The 25,782-nt window shown below is 40.1% G+C and overlaps 1 protein-coding gene across 14 annotated transcripts in view; it reads left to right on the top strand.

The window, feature by feature from the left end:
- EPB41L3 (erythrocyte membrane protein band 4.1 like 3) overlaps nucleotides 1-19,094 on the top strand; it is a 207,961-nt gene extending 188,867 nt beyond the window's left edge. For 10 of the 14 annotated variants that reach the window (XM_075920939.1, XM_006139003.4, XM_006139001.4 and 7 more), the window contains 11 exons: nucleotides 101-292; nucleotides 7,879-7,953; nucleotides 8,359-8,460; nucleotides 9,220-9,951; nucleotides 10,459-10,581; nucleotides 11,069-11,458; nucleotides 12,889-13,023; nucleotides 13,866-13,964; nucleotides 14,775-14,855; nucleotides 15,117-15,234; nucleotides 16,532-19,094. In XM_075920939.1, coding sequence (XP_075777054.1) covers nucleotides 101-292; nucleotides 7,879-7,953; nucleotides 8,359-8,460; nucleotides 9,220-9,951; nucleotides 10,459-10,581; nucleotides 11,069-11,458; nucleotides 12,889-13,023; nucleotides 13,866-13,964; nucleotides 14,775-14,855; nucleotides 15,117-15,227 — 2,040 coding nt within the window. In that variant the 3' untranslated portion in view covers nucleotides 15,228-15,234; nucleotides 16,532-19,094. The remainder of the gene's footprint in view (nucleotides 1-100; nucleotides 293-7,878; nucleotides 7,954-8,358; nucleotides 8,461-9,219; nucleotides 9,952-10,458; nucleotides 10,582-11,068; nucleotides 11,459-12,888; nucleotides 13,024-13,865; nucleotides 13,965-14,774; nucleotides 14,856-15,116; nucleotides 15,235-16,531) is intronic. The other 4 variants (XM_075920937.1, XM_075920938.1, XM_075920940.1 and 1 more) reach the window with 4 other exon arrangements.
- Nucleotides 19,095-25,782: the final 6,688 nt, after the last annotated feature.

Genomic DNA, 25,782 nt, shown 5'->3' with positions numbered 1-25,782 from the left:
ACTTACTACCTACTTCACTAACCAATTTACATGTTTTGATTTTTACATATTGACAGCTTAGGTGGATGTTACAAAATCCTCTTGTTTTTATATTCTCCAGGAGCTAGACAAAAATCAAGAAGACCTGATGAAACACCAGACCAATATAAGCGAGCTGAAACGAACCTTCTTGGAAACCTCCACAGACACCGCCGTGACTAACGAATGGGAGAAGAGGCTTTCCACATCTCCAGTTCGGCTTGCCACGAGACATGAGGAAGCTCCTATGATTGAACCACTTGTGCCTGAAGAGGTCAGTGCCCACCTTTTCATCAGACTCCTGAAATCATAGAAATGTAAGGCTGGAAGGGGCCTTGAAAAGCTATTACATACAGCCCTCTCTGCTGGGGCAGGACCAAGTGCCATTTTTGATAGGTGTTGGTCCAACCTGTTTGAAAAAACCTCCAGTGATGGAGATACCACAATCTCCCTTGGAAGCCTATCCCAGTGATTTAACTACCTTATAGTTAGAAAGATTTTCTTAACATCTAATCTAAATCTTCCTTGCTGCAGATCAAGCCCATTACTTCTTGTCCTGCCTTTAGTGCAGCCATGGCCAACCTGAGGCTCGCAAGCCACATGCAGCTCTTCCCCCTCCCAGGGTGTGGCTTGCGAAGTCTCCCTCCCCCTCCCCCCCCCTCCCTCTCGGTGGCTCATAAGCCATCCCTGTGCCTCCAAAAATGGCCCTCTCCTCCCAGCTCCCTGTACTGACCTGAGCAGGGGAGTCATCTGGCACGGCCATGAAAGATTTAGAATTAAAGATGGTGTTGGCCAGCAGGAGCCTAATGTGGCCAAAAAGCCTCTAAACACGTATAAATGCATTTTCTTAAAGGGGCAGAGCTTTTTTTCCCCCCTCGACAACTTTGCTGCAGCTCTTTGCGCTGGATCCACTGCTATCTTGGCTCCTTGCTCAGAATGGGTTGGCCACCCCTGCTTTAGTGGATATGGAGAACCATTGATCATAGACCTGTTTATAACAGCCCTTTAACATATTTGTCCAGTTCCACTCTCCCTCAGTCTTCTTAAATATTCCCCATTTTTTTTACCTTTTCCCATAGGCTAGGTTTTCTGAACATTGTCATTTTTTTTGCTTTCCTCTGGCTCTCTCCAGTTAGTCAACATCTTTCTTAAAGTGTGGACAAGACTCCAGCTGAGGTCTCACCAAACAGGAGATTACCTTCCTTGTCTTACGGAGAACATTCCTGTTAATATACCTGTCAGCTGCTCTTGATGCAGTTTCTCTAGGGGCCCTCACTTTTTCCTAACTGGTCCCCTTCAGTTCATCTACAGTTAGAAAAGTTCATAAATTCTTGACTTAAATTGAGTCTACCAGGCCTTAAACTTCAGGACCTGCAGTCTCCTTTTGTCTCTGGGTATGTCTACACTTTCACCCTCTTTCGAGAGAGGGATGCAAATGAAGACATTCGAAATTGCAAAAAAAGCCAGGATTTAAATATCCTGCACTTCATTTGCATATTTGCATTATGGCGCTATTTCGAAATAGCACTATTTGAAAATAACAGATGCTGTTAAGACGCGGTTATTTCGAGAGAAAACCCTTCTCTCGAAATAACCGGTAAACCTCACTGTATGAAGAATAAGGGTTATTTCAAGAGAAGGGTTTTCTCTCGAAATAACCGCGTCTTAACAGCATCTGTTATTTTCAAATAGTGCTATTTCGAAATAGCGCCATAACGCGAATATGCAAATGAAGCACGGGATATTTAAATCCCAGCTTCATTTGCAATTTCGAATATCTTCATTTGCATCCCTCTCTTGAAAGAGGGTGCAAGTGTAGACGTACCCTCTGTTGCTGCACTGTAACTCCCAGATCCTTTTCAGTAATACTGAGCCTTCTGCTAATTTGATTCTAGTCCAAATCAGTAGGGACTTAAAAGTTTTTACCAGTGGTCTTTATGAGAGAGCCCGTACTCTTAATCCAGTTCCTGGTGTGCAGATGTCCGCATCATTAGAAGCGCCATCACAATTGGTACTGCTTTGGAAGCTGAACCCCCCCATGGGGTTGTATTTACAGAAAAACAATAATGGAAGATATGGAGAAGCATGCACGTATATGTTTGGAAACATTCCTCGGCTTCCTGTTTTTGAACGTTTGTGGAGAGAAAACAGACTCTTACTCAGAAAAGGTCTGGTCTCCAATCACAAGGAACTGCTTATGCAGATCAGAGCAATGCAATCAGGAATTGTGTACAGTCTCAGACTTGTAAGGAAGTCTAAGCCAGTAGGAATCAGAAAGGGATGATCCTGTGGTCTTTTAGCTTGAATTCAGCAGATGCAATGACACTGTGGTGATTGGAACACTACAGATGTCTAAGGAAGTATCTCTAAAAATGCAACTACATAATAGCATTCCATTTCTAGTATGGCAAAAAGATATAATTCCTAAACACAGTAATTAAGCTTGATTCAGGACATACAGAGCACAATGCATACCTCTGAGCATTTGAATAACCCCATTGATTCTGGTGGAACTGCACAATTTTAAACATCTAAGTATTTCCTTAAGTACCTGGCTGAACTGGTACCTTATAAAGTAAATTCTGTACAGTTTTGCAGAAAGTAGTAAGACCTTTTTCTAACAATGTGGCATAGTAACCTTCCTAAAATAACATTTTCCATAAAGAGCGATCGCACTTTCTAACATCAGATAAATTTAATCTGCATGAAGGTAACCAAGCAACACCAAATGTATTTAATCTCTGTGTGTCTCTTCCATGAAATATAGTTCCTTCGTTGATGGCTTACATGAATATGAGAACACTTCACGTCCCTTGTATTGAGAAAATCCTCAGAATTTACATTTGGAATAGCAGCTAATGACATCTTTGTGAATGGACGATATCTTTATAGTCACTGGAATCTACCTAACATAGCTAATGCCTCAGTAATAGCTAGAGTTGGCTGGAATGCCCTTCCTCGCCTCCCCAAGGAACAAATCCCTGTAAGCAGATGACAGAGCACTCATGGTACACATCTTTAGCATTAGAAATCACACTATGAGACTCTAGGCGCCTTAACACAATGATTAAAAGCCCAAGCAATACACAAAATAAAAAAAACAGTTGGAGTGAATAAACTCTACACAATAGCAGCCATTTCCACCCACCCACACACCACCTGAACTCTCAAAACCCTGCATGCCACCCAATTTCACCAACTGTATGTATGCATCTCAGTTTTCCCCAGAATCCTACCCAAATAGATGAGGTTTAGCAAGATGCTCTAAAGAGTCATAGAAGTAAGGGCACTTCTGGACCATTCCAAAGATGAAGGGCCCTCACTAACTACAACCTCTCAGCATACTATCTCTCTTACAGACCAAAGGGATTCCTGCTCAGGTATTGACCAAAAAGTTGGGAAGCTGTCAGGCAGGTTTCAAGCAATTTATAGGTCAAAATCAATGCCTCAAATTCCACTAGGATAGTCAGAGGCAGTGCAAAATCTCGAGAATAGGGCACAAGCACAACCAGACTGATAAAGGTCAAGGAGTATTCAGATGCTGTAAGAACTGTCTTGTGACAGAAGTCTTTCCTGAGGTAGGGTTTTTTGTTGTTGTTTTGCTTTGTTTTTGGTTTTTGTCAGTCAGATGGGGTCAGATTACAGTGCTCTTACAAAGAGTAGAATCTCTTTACAGTTAGCATCACTGACTTGAATGGGTCTTTTCAAGATCAGTAAAGGTATCACAATATATCCTTGAATTATAAACTTAAAATTGGTTAGTTCATCTACTGACCCATTTGGCACTATCTGACACAGGAAACTGGAAGATACCTATTTTTAGTATCACCTTCTGCTTTTTGTGATCTATATTATAATTGAGTTATAATGGCCTATTTACTTTGACTAAGCACCACTGATTTGTCTAATGCATTGAGTGATGGAATTATATTATTTTGCATGTACTGGAAATGTATTTTGTTTGAATAAATTGCATGGTCCCTTTGGAACTGGATATATTAATGTAAGAGTTTTGACAACATCCAGTTTCACTTGTTTTTATAAATAGTTTTATCCATTAAAAGAGATGCACAGTCCACTTCAGCATTGTTTAGTACATTTCAAAGTAACACCAAAAATTACTATAAGGAAAAGAGATATGAGGATTTAAAAAAAATCCATCTGTCTTTCCAGTTGGAATACTTCATGCATTTAGATAGCAATTTGCAGTCATTTTCACAGGTTTTCCTGCATAGTCCATTAGTCAGTTTCACACAATACGAGGGGAAAGACTAACATTTTTAAAAATAGGAAAATGTGATATTAAAAACTACATACACAACTTTTGGCAGTGAGGTTCAGCCAGCGGTACCTCATAAAAAGCTATTCTGTGGTAAGTAATAAATCTTCAAGTGATTGCTCATATCCATTCAGTGTAGCTGTGTGTGCTCACCACATGCATCAGTGCTGGACAATTTTCTTTAAGTAGTATCCATTAGGGAGCTGGCTTAAATGCCCCCCGGAGTAGTGTGCAGGTGCCATGCTATCTAGGACACCTCTGGATCCCTCCACCCTCAGTTCTTTCCTGCTGTGAATAACGGTGCTTGGAACCTGCTTGTCTCAGTGTTAGCTGTTGCACATTTCCCTAGTTGAACTTTATTTTCCTTCTAAATAGCCCTCCTCTCACCTCGAGTGGGCTTTCCATCCTAGGTTACTGCCATGCTCTTTCCCCGGTGGACCTCTTCACCACAGCACATATCACAAAGTGTTAAAGCTTCTGCTCCAGACCAACAAGTGGATTGAGGGTTCCTTCTGAGACGCCTTCCTCAGCTAGTGGTTGGGCACCTTGCTCTATGCATTTCCCCTGATCCCACCCATCCCCAAGGTTCTGGGGAAAGGAAAGCAGGACATAACCAAGATCATTTTCATCACACCACGGTGGCCCCACCAGCATTGGTATGCCGCTCTGCTGAGCCTCGTGGTGTGTCACCTCTGCATAGCCCAGCTGCTCTGTCTGGACCTATGCTCTCAGGACTCTGGCCGCCTTCTTCACCTTGACTACCCATCATTCCACCTTGCAATGTGGCTGCTCTGTGGCTGATGACTGAGGAGCCATTCAGCAAAGCTTGCTGGGGTGCCATAAGCCGTTGACCAGGTAGATTTACATATCCAAGTGCACTCAGGTTTTGGTATGGGACTCACCAGCGACGTCTCATCCCCGCTGAGGCCCCTGTCCTGACCATCCTTGATTATTTTCTCTGCTTCAATGGGGAAGTCTTGGTGCTGTCATCTAGCCGAGTACACTTGGCAGCGATCTCAACTTTTCAGGGTCAGACTGTGTTTTCCCATGACATGATGGTGAGATTTCTCCGAGGCCTTGAGCAGCTCTTCCCACATGTATGATCCTCAATGAAGCCTTAATGTGGTCCTCTCCAGACTTACCGGAATTCCCTTCAAACTAGGGATGTGAATGGTAAACTAGTTATGGTTAACCAGGGGGCAGGAGCAGTCCCCGCTTATGGTGTGAGGGAATGCCCCAGTCCAGCCAGGCTGGAGCAGCCCTTCCGCTTGCCCCTGTTTACGCGATTAACCAGTTAAACACAATGTTTAACCAGTTGACTGATTAAACAGGATTTTATATCCCTACTTCAAACTGATGGCCTTGTGTTCCCTTCTGTACCTGTCCTGACAGGTGGTCTTCCTAGTCCATCAGATAGAAGGGTCTCCAATTGTGGGCTTTGACTTTGGAGCTCTCATACACATCTTCTGTAAAGACAAGGTGCAGCTCTGACCTCCACCCTGCTTTCCTACCTAAGGTAGTCTTCGCTTTTCATATGGGTCAGAATATTTTCCTGACAATCTTCTCTCCAAAGCCTCATACAACCCCTGAGGAGAGGTGGCTGCATGTCCTGGATATTCTCAGGGCCCTCACTTTCTACATGGGTAGATCAAGGCTGTTCTGCAAGTCACTGCAGGCCTTTTTCACATATGCTGAGCAGATGAAAGGGCTCCTGGTATCCACACAATGGATCTCTAATTGGATTATCTCCAGCATTCGGACATGCTGTTAGCTGGTGGGTGCTCAGTCACCTCCGCTCACCAGGGCTCACTTGACCAGAGCACAAACCTCCTTGGCAGCCTTCCTCACCAATGTTCCTATCCTAGACGTTTGTTAAACTGCAGTGTCGTCTTCTGTACACACCTTTGGCATGCACTGCACCCTACTGCAACAAGCCTGAGAGGATGCTGCTTTTGGAACAGCTTTGTTGCTGTCACCATGCCAGTGAACTCCTCCCACCTCCAGGCATACTGCTCGCAGCCACCTATGTTGAATGGACATGAGCAGTCACTCAGGGAAGAAAAGGCAGTTACCTGTTCCAGTAACTGGTGTTCTTCGAGATGTGTTGCTCATGTCCATTTAACTTCCCACCCTCCTTCCCCATTGTCAGAGTTGTCTGGCAAGAAGGAGCTGGGGGGGGAGGGAGGACCAGATGTACCCTATAAACCATGGCATATTGGGTCTTCACATCCTAAAGTCATAAGTCCATTCATCTTTAGAAGTGGGCTGTGCCCACAAAAGCTCGTGATACCATCTCCATGTTTTGTTAGTCTATAAAGTGCTACCAGACCATTTGTTGTTTTTTAAGTTTATCCTGTACAGACTAACTCGGCTACCCCCTGAAGCTTTTTTTTTCCGAGTTATTACTGACCTGAGATAGAACCAGTGTCTGTGATAGAACTGCAAATGCCATGATAAGTCGATGACCTGAGCTATTTGTTTCTTGAAGCTCGGCACTGAGTTATCTTTCCATGAATAGTTTGTAAATGCTCCTTACTGTCTTTTTTTCATTGTTAAAATTTGTATTCTTAGTGAGTAAAACATGCAGATGTCACATTAAATGGTGAAAGATTATCCTTGTATTGCTTAAGCAATAATACTTGCAAAATGATGATAAATAAATAATACACTGGATGTTATAGTAGGTGGGGATTTTCCCACAGATATACCTCTCCCCCATCACACTGGGGCAAGGGTGATGTTTGGTCTAGTAAGTGCACTGCCTTCAAAGTGAGGGGGAGAGTGCATGCCTGAGAAATATTCCCACCTCCAACTCAGCAAGTGAGATGGTGGGATGTTGTAGGACCAGAAAAGGGATGGACTCCTCCATGCTTTAGCTATAATTAGTGAATTTTGTTTCCAGGATGCTGGAAGGGAAGAGATGGGTCTGACCAATCATTCCTTTTGGGGGCCAGGATTTTTTCCTTCACGCTGGGTGAAACGTGTCAGTTTCCAAAGCATTTTTCACTTTCCTTGCATTATTGTTGAGCTACATAAGATTAGAAGTTGGAAGCATGTTATGGATTATTGAGGAAAGCTTTATAGATTGAGATTTCCCATTTGTGTCCTCTCTTCACATCATGGAGGAAGGGGAGTAGGTGAGAGGACTCAGAAATGAGTAGAGCCCATGTCGGGAAGGTGGATTTTACTTATATAGTGGGAGCCTTGTTATTCCACACCACTCCCCATTAAAAGCCTAGTGTATGAGCTGGAGTGGTTATATTCCATCGATACTAGTTGCAAGATAATAAAGTTGTAGCCTGTTGCTTAAAATCCATCCCACTGTCTACCTTTCATTTACCTCTGTCCTCTGAGCAAAAGGGTACTCCTTGATTTTTTTTTAATTGCTTAGAAAGTTCTTTGCTACAATCGTTCCTGTTTAATTCTGTTTGCTAGTTTCTCAAATGAAATAGCCTGGCAATGAATGGTTTGCTTGCACATTAGAAATGTATGACTTATAGGCAAGTTTGCATATAGTATGGAATAAGAATGAATTTCAGTTACTAAAACTGTCTTCTTTCTGGCTCTCTCTTATTCGTTAGACCAAAGAAGAAAAAGAAAAATCTGAAAAACTTATATTTTTGCAGAAAGGAAGTAGTACATTCCTTGAGTCCCAGGTAAAAATAAAATATACTTTTTACAAATGCAATTAAAATAGACTGTTATTGAGTTGCTCTTTGGTAATCATTTTCCTTTTCAAAGCCATTACATTTTTTCAAAAAGCTCCACAAGTAGGTATGTTATTGTGGGCAGAATACTGGGGAAGGAGAATGAGTACCCTCCAAAGTTCTTGTCTGTCTATTAGAGATTTATTTCCCTGTGGTAAATAGCAATGGGTGAATGGATTTTGTGTTTGGGCAGTCTCTAGTTGTGCATGCCTTTGCAGAGTACAAAAATCTCACTGAAAACATTATGTTGAATGAGGCATTGGTGTCATTAGAATGAATTTCCTTTATGGTGTCAAGTAACTCCAGATTATCTTGAGTGATGAAGTTTTGAATTCTTACTGGTTTTTCCATTAGCCAAGGGTGCTAGAGAAGAAGCTGCAGGAAGGAGACTCTGCTGGCACTGTTGTTACTTCTCATCAAATCATTTTCCAGAAAACTGTCCCATCATCTTTAGAGGTTATTTTTAATTCATTTGATTTAAACCAGTGCATTGGCTTAGTTAAATCAATTTAAATCATTGTAGGGACACACATAATTGGACACTGTGTGCGTTTAAACTAAAACATATAGCACACTGATAGATGTATACAGGCACATTGCATTTGTATCTTTTGCATTATGTTCAAACAAAATCCAAAATACTCAGGGTATTTAATATACAGCTAAATTTAAATAATGCTAAGGGATTCTGATGTATTCCCATAAAAGCAAGAATACACAGTTAAGACTGTGGTATATAAAAATATACACTGTGCTGAGGCCTCTAAATACTTTCACAAAATAATATTTGCATGCAAATGTGTGGGGCTGACTAAGTGGGCTAATTTATCCTTTTTTAAACTTTGTATTAAAAGATAGGGTATTGTTATGATGCATGCACTTATAGCTAGGATTACTCAAAACAGCCAGTGTTTTATTTTCTTTGAATGCTACTCAGCTGTAAGTTGTCAGAGTAAGACTGTGCCTAAAGCAAATGTTTGCAGCCACGCTATAAATGGCCTCAAACAGGAGGGTCACAAAAAGAAGCTCTTAGTAGATTTTATGTTGCAAACACTGATGCTGTTAATAAGGTTAAATGCTGCTGTGTCAGGCATAGTTATTATATGTTCTCAAAATAGCTACCACAAATTTCTTACAAGTTTTAATATTTTAGTGTTCCTAAAACAGAGATAAACAATTAGATGATCTAATATAGCTTTTATATTTCAAATATAGGGCACTGAGGATTGGGTTATTGTAGACAAAATACCTACTGAGGTAGTTGATGGTGAATCGAAAAAAATTGTGACATACAAAGTAATGACTGTGAGCAGTAAAGCTGTTGACATTCCACCTGAGATATTAAAATCCAGTACCATTGAAATGCAGAGCTTTGAGGACTTGGAAAAGGAAATACAATCAAAAGAGGAAAACAAACAGAAAATGTACACCTTAGGAAAGTCCTATGACACGGTATCCGGGAAAATTGTAACCATGACAAGTAAAGCTAAAGAGGGAGAGAAAACAGTGCAGTCATCACTAGAAGCATTTCAAAAAATGGAGAGGGGAATGCCAGAATCCGTGAAAATCATTCCAGTAGCGGCTGAATATGAAATTCTAGAGCCCATCACTGACGAAAAAGCCAGGAGGGGATCCGATATACAGAGCACAAAAAGAAAGCTGTCTGAATCTTTGACACCCATAAAGGAAGCAGAGTCTCAGTTGCATAGTCCTGAAGAGGAAAGTTTGAAGAAAGCACAAAAGATGGACCAGGATTTTCAGTTTCATGATACACTGGGGAGCTTGCAGTTTGGCAGAGCTGAAAAATTCCCTGACAGCGAAGCTCTGAAAGCAGGGGCATTTGGTCGGAAAGATAAGAGCCTGTCTGAGTGGAGATATTCCAGAGAACAGCCATTTACCATTGCTACTGCTCACTATGTTACTGAGTCGTCTGCATCAAGAGTAGTGGTAACGAGTGGCTTTAACTTTATGCCACAGTTTAACGATTACAGCATGACTTCTTTAGGCAATACCCTCACACTACCCTGCCTTTCAATTCTCTTGCTACTTGGCTTTATGTTGACAATAGCCAACCCAGCTTATTTTTTTCTCATGATTTAAGTCAGTACCACGGTCCAAAGCAGGCATTATGATGCTTTAAACGTTTCAGATTTATTTAAAGATCCATGTTGCTGAAATGTAATATTGCTGCTGTGGCTTGTAATGAGGAAAAAAAGATTTGCTTGGACCAGCAAGATCCCAATGCTAACAAGCGTGCTTTTAAATTACTGCTAAGAGTCATTACAGATTTGTGCTCATTTATTTTCCCATTCTTTTCCTGTTTTCAGCCTGTTTGTGCCCTTGCAACCTTATCCTCCTTTCCTCGGTCTCAGCCTACAGTTTTGTCAATTAACATGTCTGTCTGTTTGTCTGTCTCTCTTTTGTGTATGACTCTACATTTCTTTGTCCAACTAGACTAAACAGTCCTCCAGTGAAAAAACCTTGGACGCTTCAAATATCTTCAGTTTAATAGAGTCTGCAAGAAAACCAACTGAGTTCATAGGAGAGGTTACTTCTACTTCACATAGCAGGGCTCAGGTGGCCGTTTGATTTCATCTATGAATTTTATAATCCCCACTACTGATTTTTGTTTTTTCCTTTTTTCCCTCTTTGCACCTAAGTATGTTTGACTCATATTTCAGAACCTGCATGGTTAAGATTGATGCAAATGCTTGGTATGCTTTTTGCTTCCTAAAGCTAGATCACTACTAGAAACCTCAAAAGAAAATCAGGCTTTATTCTTTTTGTTTCTTTTGTCAGTTTACAGGCTATTTGATTTGCGTTTAAAATGCTAGGGCGTTGATACAATGAAAAGGATACTACAAAATTTATTTTCCCTTTTTTTTTAAAAGCTGGTCCATGCTGCACTTTTGTTATAATAATTACCTTAAAGTGAAATGACTCAGAAGAAAAAAAACTGGCAAACTGGAATATCATTTGTTGCTTATATTTATAGTACATTGGCATTAAGAGCTGAATTAAGTTTTATTTTTCACTTCTAACATTTAGATCCTTTTCCCTACAGAGAACGGAAGCAACAACAGGACAACAGATAAGTGCCAGAGAAATGAAGCAAGAGATTCAGTCACATCAGGATGCAGCAATGAAGGTTGTGCAGGAGACTGTATTGGTCGAGGAGAGATATATGACGAATGTGCATGCAAGCGGTGATGCTGTTAAATTGGCTGGAAATCTGCTGGATGCTATGGCACAGGCAGTATCTGCTGAGGCTTCTAGTATTACAGGAAAGGAGGGCTCTGCTGTGACTGAGGGGGCTAAAGAGAAAAAAAGGGAGGAGGCTGATAAAGCTGTAGCCAAACAGGAAGAAATTGCTGCTGCTTCTCATCTGCAAGAGGAGGAGCAGAGTGCAACAGTCCACGTTTCAGATGCATTGGAAAGAAAACCTCATTTTGAGGTAACTAGTTATTAATAATCAGTAATTTCTGCATTGCAGTATAATCGCAGCGATACTCAGACTGAGGCTTGGGAGCCACAAGTGACTCCTTAAGAAATCTGCTGTTGCTCTTTGCATCACATGATATTAAAACACTGTGTGATTTAATTATTAGTCAATCAGGATAATTTTACTGTATTATTCACCAGTTATAGAATACTTGGTCAGTCATTTTGCTGTGAGGGGGAAAAACAAATATATGTATATATATATATATATATATACACACACACTTTCTCACGTACGTGTGTGTGTATCTGAATAATAAATGAATTCACATGACTGTTGCTTTTTTGGGGATGATGTTGATCACTAATTTGCCTCCTGAACCACTGAGGTCTGAGAATCACTGGACGATATTGGATAAAATTAACTGCACCGATGAAGAGTTAAATAAAATATACAGATAGTAGATTAAATCATCACCTCTTTAGAGTGGACAGTTTGTTTCTCCTCTTCTTTCCTTCATGCATGGCAGTTCTGAGGCTTGCTGCTGGTTTCCATTATTGACAATAGTCCAGCTTTAGGGAAAATGGCACTCAGAGCAAATTTGTATTTTGGCACCACTGGCTCCTGCTGCCTCCCAGGGCTTCCCATCCAGTACTCCCTTCCATCATCCCTAGGCACCACTGCCTCCCAGAACTCCCCAACCCTTCTTCATACCAAGGCTTCCTCGCCAATTGCCCTGAGCTCCCTTGCACAGCCTTGCATCCCAGGCCTGAACCAATCCATTTATTTTGAGCACAGCATGCCCCCAGGCAGTTACCTCGGTTGCCCACCAGTAAGGCCAGTCCTGGAACATGCTTATATAAAGCATGTGAGCAGTGCTAAAAGCTGATGCTTTTATGTAGCTGATCCTAAGAATTCAGCCTTTGGTAAGTTCATTACAATTTATAGAGTTCACTTGTCCAAAAGAAACAGAAATACATGATATACTTTCTCTGTATTTGTCTCAATTGGAAATAATTTGCATTGTCTTTAAAATATTTAATTTTCTCATTTTATCCCCATTAGCAGGATATCTAGACTAAGGAATTAAAAATGTTCATATTGTTTTGCTTCTCTTTCTGAGAGGTAATTACAAGAAAATAAACTTGTAATTTCAATCTGTTCTATTGTAACTTTGAAATAAGCAAATTTTTAATATTTGTATCTTTTCTGAAGTTAACTTTCAGAAGTATATCTTAGTTTTAGATATAAAAAAACACCTTGGAGTATTGTTAACATATATACATGTATGGACTGTTACAATGACATATTTTTCCTTCCTGTAATGCAGAGCACATTTATTTTATTTCATTTTATTTTATTTTCCACTCCTCAACCAAAAAACAATCTCTCTGAAAAATCCAGAAACTTTAATAAATGCTCCAATTACTTTTCCATTGAAGCAGTCACCAATTCTGAAGACTGAAACCATCAGCTTTGACAGTGTTTCTCCAGGTGGGGAGAAGCTTGAAATTTCGTCCAAGGAAGTTCCCGTAGTTCATACAGAAACAAAAACCATTACATATGAATCATCACAGGTAAGAAACTCTGCTGGATTTGGGACCTAATTTACCAGGGGCTGAAAAAATACCTGAGTGCCATCTGCTTTAAACTGTTACCATATGAAACAGTAATATCACCTATAGTGAGTCTATTCTAAACAGAAAAACTACATAAATACATAGGCTTATCTGAAGGTTCCTTTATTTGTATCAATATATAGTTTTCTGTGAATGCTGGTTAGACTAGAGTGTTAGACGTATATGTTAAATATTTATATTTAAAAACTATATGAGACACATTGTACTACAAACAAAAGTACTTTTGTAAACTTATAAGGTGATGCAAAATTCTGAAGAGACATAAGTAATGAATGAACATCTAAGTCATATGGGACAGGTCTTCACCACGCCTGTCCGTTAAAGAGCCCCATGATTTATTTTTTGTAAAAGTAAAGATATTATTTTTGGTTTTCAGACTAAATTCCAACTCAAGCAATTAACTTCTACCTCTGAATTTTCTGGGCAGTTCCAACTGCATGTAAAATTCTTCATTTTGTGCCCTAAACTATCAAGCGTTATTGATGTATATTGTAAAGCAGCTTCTGCGTTCCACTCCAGAAGTGATTGCATTTCACTGATTGTTGTGAGGCTTCAATAAGTACTATTTGCAAAGCTTGAACACTATCAGGCATTACAGAAATGCTGCTGTTTCAGTTAAATGGAATAGCCTGTCAGCTGTAAAGGGAACATCGCAGTAGCAATTAGTTTGTATCATCAGCCACATTTTTTATGCAGAAGTTTAGAGAGAGGAAAGCTCATCCAATATCTATTTTTTTCATGATCTGTTTGTGGCATTTTTTTTTCTTTTGGCTGTTTAGACGGATTCTGGGGCTGACTCAGAGCCAGGTGTATTGATGAGTGCACAAACCATCACTTCTGAAACGACCAGTACGACAACTACTACACATATCACCAAAGTAAGAAAAGGAGTTCAGTCCTTGAATTAGATGTATTTTCAGAACTTTGACATGCCCATATAAATCTAGATTTATTTCAAAAGATGGGTGCATGCTAATACTATGTGTGTGAAACCCTGCCTCCTTTATGTACTTATGTAGTCCTCATGGCAGTAGTGTTTGCACCCCTCATCATCCCTTCAAGGTAGGCAGTTCTATCCCATTTTACAGCGGAGGCATAAAGAGATTAGGTGTCTTGCCCATGGTTATACAGTAAATTTGTGGCAGAGCAAGATATTAAATCCAGGTCTTCCAGGTCCCCTGCTAGTACCCTAAGTCCATGTTTCCTCACTAAGCATAACTCCCATTTTAACCTCACCATTTGTGTCTACAAGGTGAATAACAACCAGTAGCTGGCCCAGCTGTTTGACTGCTGTGTAGACTTCCAGGTTCAGGATGGGGGTCTGCACTCTAGGTCCCTGTACGGCAGAAGTGGGCAATAATTTTTGCCCGGGGGCCACTTCAAAAATTTCAAGAAAAAAGCCCCAGTTCAGAGCCCTCACAATAGGACTTAAGTGGGAGCAGAGGGTTTGTGCTTAACCTGTTGTGCATGTAGATATGCTGTATATCTATGCTATTTTTCATTTGCTGGATATGCAGTTGATGCCAACCATTCTGAAATATGCACCACATAGCCGTCTTTTCTGCAAATCTTGCTAACTGGGACTATTCCCACTCATTATTTTCAGATTCTGGAGCTATTTAATCTTTGAACAAGCAGCGCCACTTTTTAAATGAGTATGTTTAATTGTATTTGTTCTTCTCATTTAGACTGTGAAAGGAGGCATTTCAGAGACAAGAATTGAAAAACGAATAGTCATCACAGGAGATGCAGATATTGACCATGATCAGGTAGAGTATATAAGCTACTAAAATAAGCCCTGGACTGGAGATTACCAAAGATGGGATATTTAACCTTAAGCTTTAAAACACTATTCAGATTGGCATGCCTTAAATTGGTTTAGTACTTAAATAAATCAGTTATAGTATATTTTAATCATCTTTCCTCATTAGTAATTTGTCTAATTGCTCATGATTCTCTCCACCTGGCTACTGATCATGCATGTTCCACCTCCTTTTTGTTTTTGCCCTTCTGTGGTTTCCTTGGGCTAGGCTCTGGCTCAGGCAATTAAAGAGGCCAAAGAGCAGCACCCTGATATGTCAGTGACCAAAGTAGTGGTACATAAAGAGACAGAAATCACACCAGAAGATGGGGAGGATTGACCCGCAGGTAAGAGGAACAGATAATCTTTCCTAGGCACTCACCGCACTGGCATGCAGAAAAGGCATTCTCCTTTCATAATTCACCTCTAACTCCTTATTCCTCTCACTGGCATTTGTACAAAAAAAAAAAGCCAAATATTAATTCTGGAATTTACTTCAGATATAAATTATATACATTTAGTTCTATGTCTTTTCTTTGTGTGATAGTGCCAGTTAGAGAAATAGAAATTTGCTTTTGTTGTCTCTCTCAATGTTACTCGTTATCCATGCTTTGATGTATTACTAAAATTTCTAACCCTGCAGTCAAAAATTGGTTGTCTGTTTATGTATGTGACTTAAGAACAAAAGCATTTTTGTTCTTAAAGGTGCAATTTTAATTTGTTTTAAAAGGCTGAGGGAAATAACGTTAGCTACTTATCCTATTTTAAGTACGAATATGTGACAATTTAGGCTTTTAGTTCAAACGTCTAAAGCTGTGTGATCCAATTAAAAAAACACACACAAATTGTTGTCACTATTTGGATGTCTTTGCTTCCTTGTATTTTGAAAGGTCATTTTGTGTCCAAATGTGGCATTGTTTCTCAGGGTGTGATGATAATGCAGCTCTTCTTGTGTCTAGCTTTCTTCAGTAAAGGCATGCTCTCCAACTAAGTTTGGCTAAAGAGGCATCTTGATAGTATTGTATTTACTGTATGTGCAGAAACATATCATGCATACTAACCAGCTCTGCAAGAGCTCTTAATGACAGCATCATCCATGGTTTGCTTTGAATGCTATATGCGCACGCGCACACACACACACAAAGAGGCTGCTTGTCTAATTTGTCTGAAATGATAGCAGCATCATGCTCTTGAACCACAGTGTATTTCCTAGCACTTGGTATAAGTAACATAGTATGAAGTGCAGCATCTCTTGAAAGGTTATTACTTTTCTGCTTTGGATGAGGAAATATAAATACCCAAAGCAAATGTGATTCAGACCATGACCACTTATTTTGGAAGATGGTGCTAGTCCCTAAAGAATGAGCACCAATAACAGTTATAGTCTTCTGATAATCTGTTCAGTGAAAACAATGAAGTGGCCTGATCCAAAGCCCACTGAAATCAATGAGAGTCTTTGCATTGCCTCCAGTGGCCTTCTCATCAGGCCCAAGGTTGGCAGTTACTTATACTGGAGTAATGAAGTTATAAATGTTGTCACCTGAATCATTGAACATGTACGTGTCCCTTTTCAACCTTGATTTGAGAGAGGAAGACTCCACAGGGTTTTTTCTTCAAATAATTAACTTGGTTCTCTTTCTGCAGGAATAATTTAGCTTGCATATGAATCCAGTCATGCACACCATTAGGAATACCAGCGCCTATATGGAGACTCAGTTCTAACCTGAATGACTTGTATCTGTCCATGGAAAATTTCAGTACCGAAGAATTGATCTTGACCGCTAATAAAGACACTGGCAGAGATATTTCCCGTATAAAGCAATCTGAATCAGCATCAGTAAAACAGTATTGCATGAAGCAACGATAAATTTACAGAAAAGCAGCATTTTTAATTTTCCTTATATCTAAGTTTTCAGCTATACCTGCACGTTCATAAACAATATAAACCGTGATCTAATGTAACACATACACAGTTCATGCCTTTCACATTTTATTAAATCTAAAATTATTAAAATTTGCTAGGTGGCAAATAAATTGTTGTTTATGGATACTGTAAATGAAGATTACCCTAAATTGCTAAAAGCTAAATAGGTACTGTGTATAATGTTTTATCACACATTAGATGTGCCAATAACACAGTTTATTCAGGAAACAATTTGAATCTTATATTTGTTTTATCGGGTTTTATTATTATTGCCCAATAAAGAATGATCAATCTCTAATCTTATTAAAATACTTAAATGCTTATAAAATATGCTTTGTATATTTGATTTAATATCTTGTGAGGTAGTCATGAGTTCAGAACATTTACTTGATTTCAAAAATTTTTGTTAGCATTGTTCAAAGTTAAAGTCAGAAAGTTTCCAGTTGCCCTTCACAAGTTCTAACCCTGTAAATTATATGTAGTTATTTTGGAGGACGTCTGTATTTTCCTTAGTTTAAAGTGTTAAAAATTATTATCTTGAAATAACCTTGAAGGTTTTTTATGACCTCCCTTTTGTTCTCAGAGGAAAAAATGTTTCATTTCAGAATCTGGTCCGCATTTACTATCTAGTTCAGAGCCAGGCCTTAAACTGTACAGAACATCCACTGAAAACTCATTAGTATTCCGTTATAATATCCACTGAAGGGATACAGTCTCCATTAAACTTTCAGACGCATCACAACACATGGTGAATGTATGTTTTTGCATAGTGAAATAAAAGTGGTAAATGCATCCAAAACTGTATTGTTCTGTGTCTAAAAGAAGCTAGTGTTTTTACATTCAAAATTTAAATAATTACTGTATAATATCAAAGGCTTTATTCATCTGCATAGTAGAGGTGTCCTGTCTTACAATGGACCACAGTATGCTGTGCAGACAACTGGAGTTTGCAGGGATTATATGAAAATATACTCCTTTGGATAAAATGTTAGCAAAGGAAAAAGAACATGATTCTTTTTTCTATAGCTGTGTACTGTGTTTCAGTTAAAATAAGATTATTTGTGTTTGGCTAACAAAAGTACAATGAAAGTGTAGCATTGGCTCAAGATCTGTTTTCTTTTATATTTTTGCTCCAAATCATGGGTGAATTATCTGTGTAAGAGAATCATTACTCTTCTGTTTGCTGTTGCTTGCGCCTTGACCACATATTGGTGGCATTCCCTTGGTGATTTAAAGTGAATTTGTAGAGGCTAACTCACCCCTCAGTTCATAAGCCCTGGTAGAATGCAAGAATAAATACAAGTGAACTTGTGTACATAGGGCTCCCTCTCATTGAATTCAATGGAGGTGATTTCAGTGGAGGGCGGGATTTTGCCCACAGATTTGTTGGAAGTATTTATTTTCTTAATTTAGAAAGAAAGAATATATCACAAGAATAATCTTTAGTTAAGAATTTTAAAAAATTTCCTGAGGCTTTGACTGCAGAACTGTACGTCTCTAAAATGATGTTCTCAACCAGCCATTCTTTGTTGTTTAATATCTCCCTGTATGTATCTCCCTTCTAGACTATTAGTCATCTCTCACCTATTAACTAATGCAAAGATTGTGTTCTTCTGTTCATACTTTTGGCATTATCTCTTCCTGACTTTCTTCCTCACATAACAGAATGTGTCTGTAAATTCTGTTCTTTCCCAATGGCACTAGAATTGGATTTCTTTCCTCCCCCTTCCACCTTTTCCTCACTCAGTCAGCTACAGAGAGAAGAGGTATCTACTCTGTTTCTCAGCAGATTACATTCCAGGCTCTTGCTTCTGCATCAGGAGTTTAAAAATAGACTCTGAAGCCATATTGATTTTTCCCTCAGGTGGCCCATAACTTGTCAGCTAAGAAACAGCATTGTTACCTCAGAGATGTGAGTGGCTACTGTACTGCCTTCTGTCCAGATTTACCCTTAGCATTATATTTTAGCATGGCTTGAGGGAAATGTACTATAGTGATTATGTACAGTATGTATGCTGTCTAAAGATACTGTATCTTTAAGGTTAGTCTCCTTAAAAAGGATGCTCGTAGCAAGGGTATGGCCTACGCATGTACAGAGTAAGAGAATATTCAGGTGGATAGGCAGTGACATCTCAGTCACTGTTATCAGCAGACCTTGGTTTGAGGTAATTCCTGGGGATGATTCCTAGGAATAATAGATTTGATTTGTGTTAGTGACTATTCTTGGGTTGTCTGCCTAATGCTGTGCCACGTGAAATAAAGAACACTTTCCTGTTTCTACCATATGCCTTTTGTCTGAGTCTCTTCTCACTTGCCAGCTCAAAGCCATTACAGCAGTCCATACAAACAGATTGTCTGTCACGTGGCCCACACCATTGCTAACTCGGAGACCAATATAGAGAAAATCCCACTCATTACAGCTGCAGTAATAATTTCTGACAACACAGCACCACGTGAATGGATGTTGTGCATCATTAAGCTAAGGGATCCTGATGTCAGCTAGAGTTTAATGGAATTAGCATATCAGGTAAAAAGGAACATAGCAAGTGTGACCATTCTGGATACAGAGGGGTAGCCGTGTTAGTCTGTAACTAAAAAGAACTTAAAAGAGTGGTCCACTTCTTCATCAACCTTAGCCTGGACCATTCCACACAAGAGATCCACTTCCTTGACACTACAGTACAATTAAATGATGGCCACATTTCCACCACCTTATACCGGAAACCTACCGACCATGATACTTACCTACACGCCTCTAGCTTCCATCCAAGACACATTACCCAATCAATTGATTACAGGCCCTAAAATACAATAGATGTACTCCAATCCCACAAACATCTACAGGATCTCTATCAGGTATTCTTAAAATCTCACCCAGGGAAGTGAAAAAACAGAGTGACAGAGCCAGATGAGGACCCAGACATAAACTTCTTCAAGATAGGACCAACAAACAAAATAACAGAACACCACTAGTAATCACCTACTGCCCCCAATTTAAACCCCTCCAGCGCATCATTAACAATCTACAACCTATGCTGGAAAAGGATCCCTCCCTCTCACGGGCCTTGGGGGACAGCCCAATCTTCGCCTACACACAACCCCCTAACCTGAAACAAATTATTTCCAGCAACCATGCAGCACACCTCCATCATACTCACCCAGGAACCCACCCCTGCCATCAATGCCGGTGCCAACTCTGTCTCACACATCTATACAAATGACATCATCACAGGACCTAACCACATAGGCCATGACATCAGAGGTTCATACACCTATACACCCAGTACTGTGATGTATACCACGCCAGCAATGCCCCTCTGCCATGTATATTGGCCTAATTAGACAGTCTCTACAACAAAGGATTAATGGACACAAATCAGATATTTGAAACAGTAACACACAAAATGTGGAGGAATATTTTAACTCGCCCGGCACTCATTAATGGATCTAAACGTGACTATCCTCTTACAAAGCAATTTCAGGAACCAGTTAGAGAGAGAGAGAGAGAGAGAGAGAGACTGTGGAATGGGCCCTCATATGCAAATTTGACGCATTTAGCCAGGGACTGAACAAAGATTTCTTGGATCGGCTGATATATTCAACATCCAAATGACATCAAAAGATAAGTATTGGGCACTGACAGCCCACTCTATTAGCCTCATTTCACACAGACACTCTAATAGACAATGTTTTTCTTCTTTCCCTCCCCATCACCTCTCTTTTTCTGATATTTATTTGTACCTCTGGCCCCCTTGCTCCAGTCATCTGAAGAAGTGTGTTTTGCCCATGAAAGCTCCTGATACTATCTATATTTTTTGTTAGCCTCTGAGGGCTACTGGACCAGTCATTCCGGATACAGACAGTATAAATACAATAATCTCAATCATTAAAAACAAAAACTGTCCTTGGGAATCAGTATTGATCATTCTTAAGCTTTTTGAAGTTACTACATAAAATAAGTACTTTCGACCAAGTTCATACATTACAGGAATTTTCTAATGTGCCTCCATATTCAGAAATTAGATCAGACCCTGAACCAATGTCTTAACCATGTTCTTCAAACAGACGAGATTGAGGGTTGCAGGAGTTGGAGTAAGAAGTCCTCCAGCTTGACAGTATTTTGACACTATTTCAAAATAACTGCCTGCTATAGATGCAGACCTAGTTATTTTGGAATAGCGCTAGTTATTCTGAAATAGTGTTGCAGTGTAAATGTACTCTATATGCTTTATATCTCCAATTTGGTGGCGTCTATGAATTTGATCACAGCCAGATATACACCAAAGAGGGACAGTTCAGGGAAATACTGGTTTCCTTGAGTTTAACTGATCAAAAAAAGAGAGAGAAAAAAACCACCCTCTGGAAACCCAAGGGCTACGTCTAGACTGGCACGATTTTCCACAAATGCTTTTAACGGAAAAGTTTTCCGTTAAAAGCATTTGCGGAAAAGAGCATCTAGATTGGCACGGACGTTTTTCCGCAACAGCACTTTTTGCGGAAAAGCATCCGTGCCAATCTAGACGCGCTTTTCCGCAAAAAAAGCCACGATCACCATTTTCGCGATTGGAGCTTTTTTGCGCAAAACAAATCTGAGCTGTCTATCCTGGCCCTTTTGCACAAAAGTTTTGCGCAAAAAGATTTTTGCCCAAACAGGAGCAGCATAGTATTTCCGCAAGAAGCACTGATTTCAGACAGTAGGAAGTCAGTGTACTTGTGGAATTTCAAGCAGCCAGTGTAGACAGCTGGCAAGTTTTTCCGCAAAAGCAACTGCTTTTGCAGAAAAACTTGCCAGTCTAGACGCACCCTAGGAGTTTTGGTTTGAACTACAACTAGTAGCAAGAAGCACAGCTGCTTTAATATGACAAATACTCCCACTTTGTGACAGAAGAAACTACACAGAACACCTTGAAGTGCTCTGTGGATCACCAGGTTTAGCTGCATCTATTAAATAAATATAAGTGCCAAGATGAGGGTTCATTCCATCATATAGTTTCTAGGTGAAAAAGCAAATGAAAGATTGTATTAATTCAATAATTCCCAAAAGAGGGCATCATTCACCAGTTACAAATGCTGCTTGAGTTGAGAGAGCACAGAGGAAGCATCTTTACCACTAAAGTTTGTGCCACTTAGTAATTTTGTTAAATATTCTTTGTGCTTCTTCATATGTTTCGCTTTTTTGCTCCTATTCGAGGGCACAGTCATGCTGATCAGCCTGTTAGCTCCAGGATTTAAAAACACTAGTTTGAAGAAAGACTGATCTGCTTATATGTAATCTACAGTACCTCTTCTTTCACCTCACAGACCAGAGGACAGATCTCACCATTATAGTTTCATGGTCTCATTCTAGTCTGTAGCATAACCTAATTTATGTGGTATCATGGTTAACTGGCTATACAGGAGCAAGAGCTTTAAAGGAAAGTAATGAAGATGACAGCACTAATTTTAGTCTCATTACTGTTTTATTTTTATCTTTTGTAGGCTCTGTCAGGTCTATTTTCTCCAGTACAATAGCTTAGCTAATGGCCACTTTATGTTCAGAGAACACTTTTGCCTCTGCCATGATGTTTTAAAATTTTATTTTAAGAAATTTGCTCTGCTTCTAATTTATTTGGCAGGAAATGTTACGGTGATACATGAGCTCGTCCGTTCTTTCACTCATACAAACATACCCCAGTAGTGATACCAGCCTCAGTGCCATTCTGTTTGCAAAATTCTGTCTGGATTCTAGAGCATTTTACTGGTTCTAAGGTTGCTTCTGAATCACAAATTATCCTGTTCTTTACTGTATCAATGCTACTTTAGCTGGATTATAGTTCACCTTGTATTCTAAGCCATTTTATTAATAATTAAGCATGCACAGAGTGTTTTTTCCTGGATAAGATCGAGTCTTATCTCTCAAGATAATAATAGTCCCAAAGGTAAATCTCAGATGAAATGCGTGAAAGGGCCCTGACATTGGATATCCAAGTTCTCTCCTGTGGAATGGGGTCGAGGGAATGACATTGAAGGAAAGAAAAATACAATGTGAAGGTACAAAATCAAAATATTTGTGAGTCCACAAAATCTCTTCTCGGAGGAGTAGGACCCAAACCCAATGCTCATTCCTGGCACAAGGGTGAAAATAGCATACGTTGTGCAGCTCTCAGCTACATGCCTTCTCCCCAGGATTTTTAAGGTAACAGGGCAGGCATTCATTCCACTCATCCAGGTCACAGCCTGCACATAATTCACACAAGTATAAGTCTTATTACATAGCAGGAGGCAGTGGTGTTAATCTACCCACTAGCACTCAGCACCTCCTGGTTCCCTAGCTGCTGGTGAAAGATACACATGTGCCTCATGGTCAGAGCTCCAGTGCTAAAGTCTGTCAGTGATACTATCCTGCAACGCAGTACTAACTGTGGGGCAGCCTCTGGAAGAGAAGTGCTTCCCTCATGCCATCCTTAGAAGACGCATTAGACAATCACTTGGAGTCATAATATCATCTGCTACATATGGAAAAGTTACAAATAGTTAATGCTAAGCACATACCTCTGGTACAGGTATTACTGTCACAAATAGTTGTAAGGTGTACAAAAAGCTGTACAGGGCTTTTAGCATTTTCCTGCATAAGTGTATACCTGACATAGGAGGACTTTGTGGAGTAAGGACAGCAGCATTCTCCTTCCATTAGGAAATTGATCTGGACTATGCATGTGCCTCCACTCTAGGGATATATATTCATGGAAAGGTTGCTTGAATTCCTTTATGGAGAAATAGAGAGACAGTATTACTTTCCCTTGAAGCCACTGCCAAGTTGCCCAATATGTACAATTTTCAGCCCTTGATGCCCTTCTTAAAGATTTCGTATCTTAATGTTCTAGTCAGACTACTGAGAAAACCTAGGAGCTTATTTTGGGTGGATTGATGCAATGTGCATGAAGTCATATTGCTGTCTAACCTATGGCCCACAATTTTGCTAATAACCAATTTCGTATAGGTCTGGAAAGACCCGTCTGAATATCCATGATTGCATGATGCTCTCCCAAAATGGACAAACAAGTTGCCTTTCTTCAGCATTGTCTGTAGCCATATATGAAGATGGTATGCAGTGATTATGATATAGTACACTACTTACTAGTGTAATGGAATAATTAATTAATTATGTAATTAATGTGACACCTCTGTGTTCTGAAGTCCAACAGCCTGTATCGCATGCATTATGTGCACATTATAGTCTCCTGAAAACCCTCTCATGGAAGTCATGCAGAAATGATGGCAGCAAATGATGGCAGCAAACCCTTCAGAAGTTGGCTCCTTGCTCAGGTTGCACAGAATTACATAGTCACTCTTGATCAGGAAGACAAATAAGCCATTGAGGGCTGACACCATCCTCTCTGGTCCAGGATGAGTTTTTCATCATCATGCCCAGCTGGCATCTAACACTGCAGAGTAAGAGAAACTAAGATGCACAATTTTGGGGAAAATGATCTCCGCAGTCATCACTAAGATTCTTATATGGTGATCAGTGGAAGGTGCAATTTAAACAGCAGGCCTCCTTTGCATCTCTAGGCATCCAAAGTAGAAACTACTCTCCAGAACCAATCCCAAGATGACCTCGGACCCAGTACCTTTGAGGAACTAAAGTTAGAAGTCTACCAGATGCTGGATGACAGGGAGCAGAAGATGCTGTAGAGTCTATAGGGCTAATGTGTCACAAGAACTGAGCCTGCACCTGGTAGAGAAACACAGAGAAGCCCTTCTCTGAAGTGTTACATCTCTCCAGGTATGCTGGAGAGCTATTTCCAAGTCTGAAGAGGCCATTCATATCTAGAAAGATGCAAGATAGACCATGTGCAGAATGGGCATATGAACACGATTGAAGGGAAGGTAGGCTAATGTGGGACATGAGTGCGAGGGAGCTGAAGCCCAAGGAAAGGGAATGAAAGTTTGTAAAAACATGGAAGGAAACATGTGTTTATCTCAGCCCCAAATCCACAAAAGTGTTCACACCAGCTACGCAAGGGCCTGGAGAACAGGAGGAGTTGGGTTGAATAAATTCTCCATACAGTCTAGGGCTAGCTGAGCTACCAAAAACAACCCATCCACATGTTGGAAAATCTGAACCCAAGATGCAATATAGTTATAGAGTTTCTAATATAGGAATGTGGGTATGAAGTCAGTTTGCAGTGTCTCTAGGGAAATGGGTATCTTGGGCAGAAGGTTCACTTGCATGGAGATTACAAACAGGGAACTGTTGTGGATAATGACTCAGAGGCTACAGCAGAAGGACCATGGGATACTTTACACCCATGCATCCTTCAACATCGACCTGAAACTTCACAGCTGGGGGAGGCTGCCAGTGTCTTCCAGAAGATACTTTATGACTTTTGCAGAATGTTTATCAGCATCTCCTGGAGGAGCTGATACCTCAGTATTTTTCCACCTTCAGAGAACTTTATTACAAGAAGGAGACTGCCAGAAGAGGGCCTTTGATGTCTGCAACCAGTGTCTGCAACCCATCGTATGGGACGGTCTGAAGAGACCCAGGATAGAAATCATGAAGGACTTTCTCTTATGCAGTCTCCACTGAATAAAGCAAACAGAGCTTCCTCCAATTCACCAAGCAAGAGGCTGCTGCTGGAGGAGGAGGACTTTGTGGACTGCATCGATGAAGAGTTTGCCAAGGCCTGGATCCAGACATGCCTTACGGATTGCTACAAAGGGACTCTTTTGAGTTCTGTAACAAATGGCGCTAGTCATCTCCAAGTCCAGTATGGAGGTGATCATTTTCAGAAATCTGACCACCATGGAGGCCTTCCTCCCCAGGCATAAGAAGGAACTGTGGAGATGATCTTCCCACATCCCCAGTTCAAATCCCAGGATGAGCTCTTCCAACAAGAGTAGGATCGTAGGAACCAGTATCCATTCTTCACAGGCCCCTGTGAAGCAGGAGGTAACTATAAGGACCAAAAGGATGTCTATTCTCATC

Source organism: Pelodiscus sinensis, chromosome 2 (genome assembly GCF_049634645.1).
Source record: "Pelodiscus sinensis isolate JC-2024 chromosome 2, ASM4963464v1, whole genome shotgun sequence".
Taxonomy (NCBI): domain Eukaryota; kingdom Metazoa; phylum Chordata; order Testudines; family Trionychidae; genus Pelodiscus; species Pelodiscus sinensis.
The sequence above is the reverse complement of the archived record's forward strand: the minus strand, read 5'-3'. Positions and strand labels throughout refer to the sequence as shown.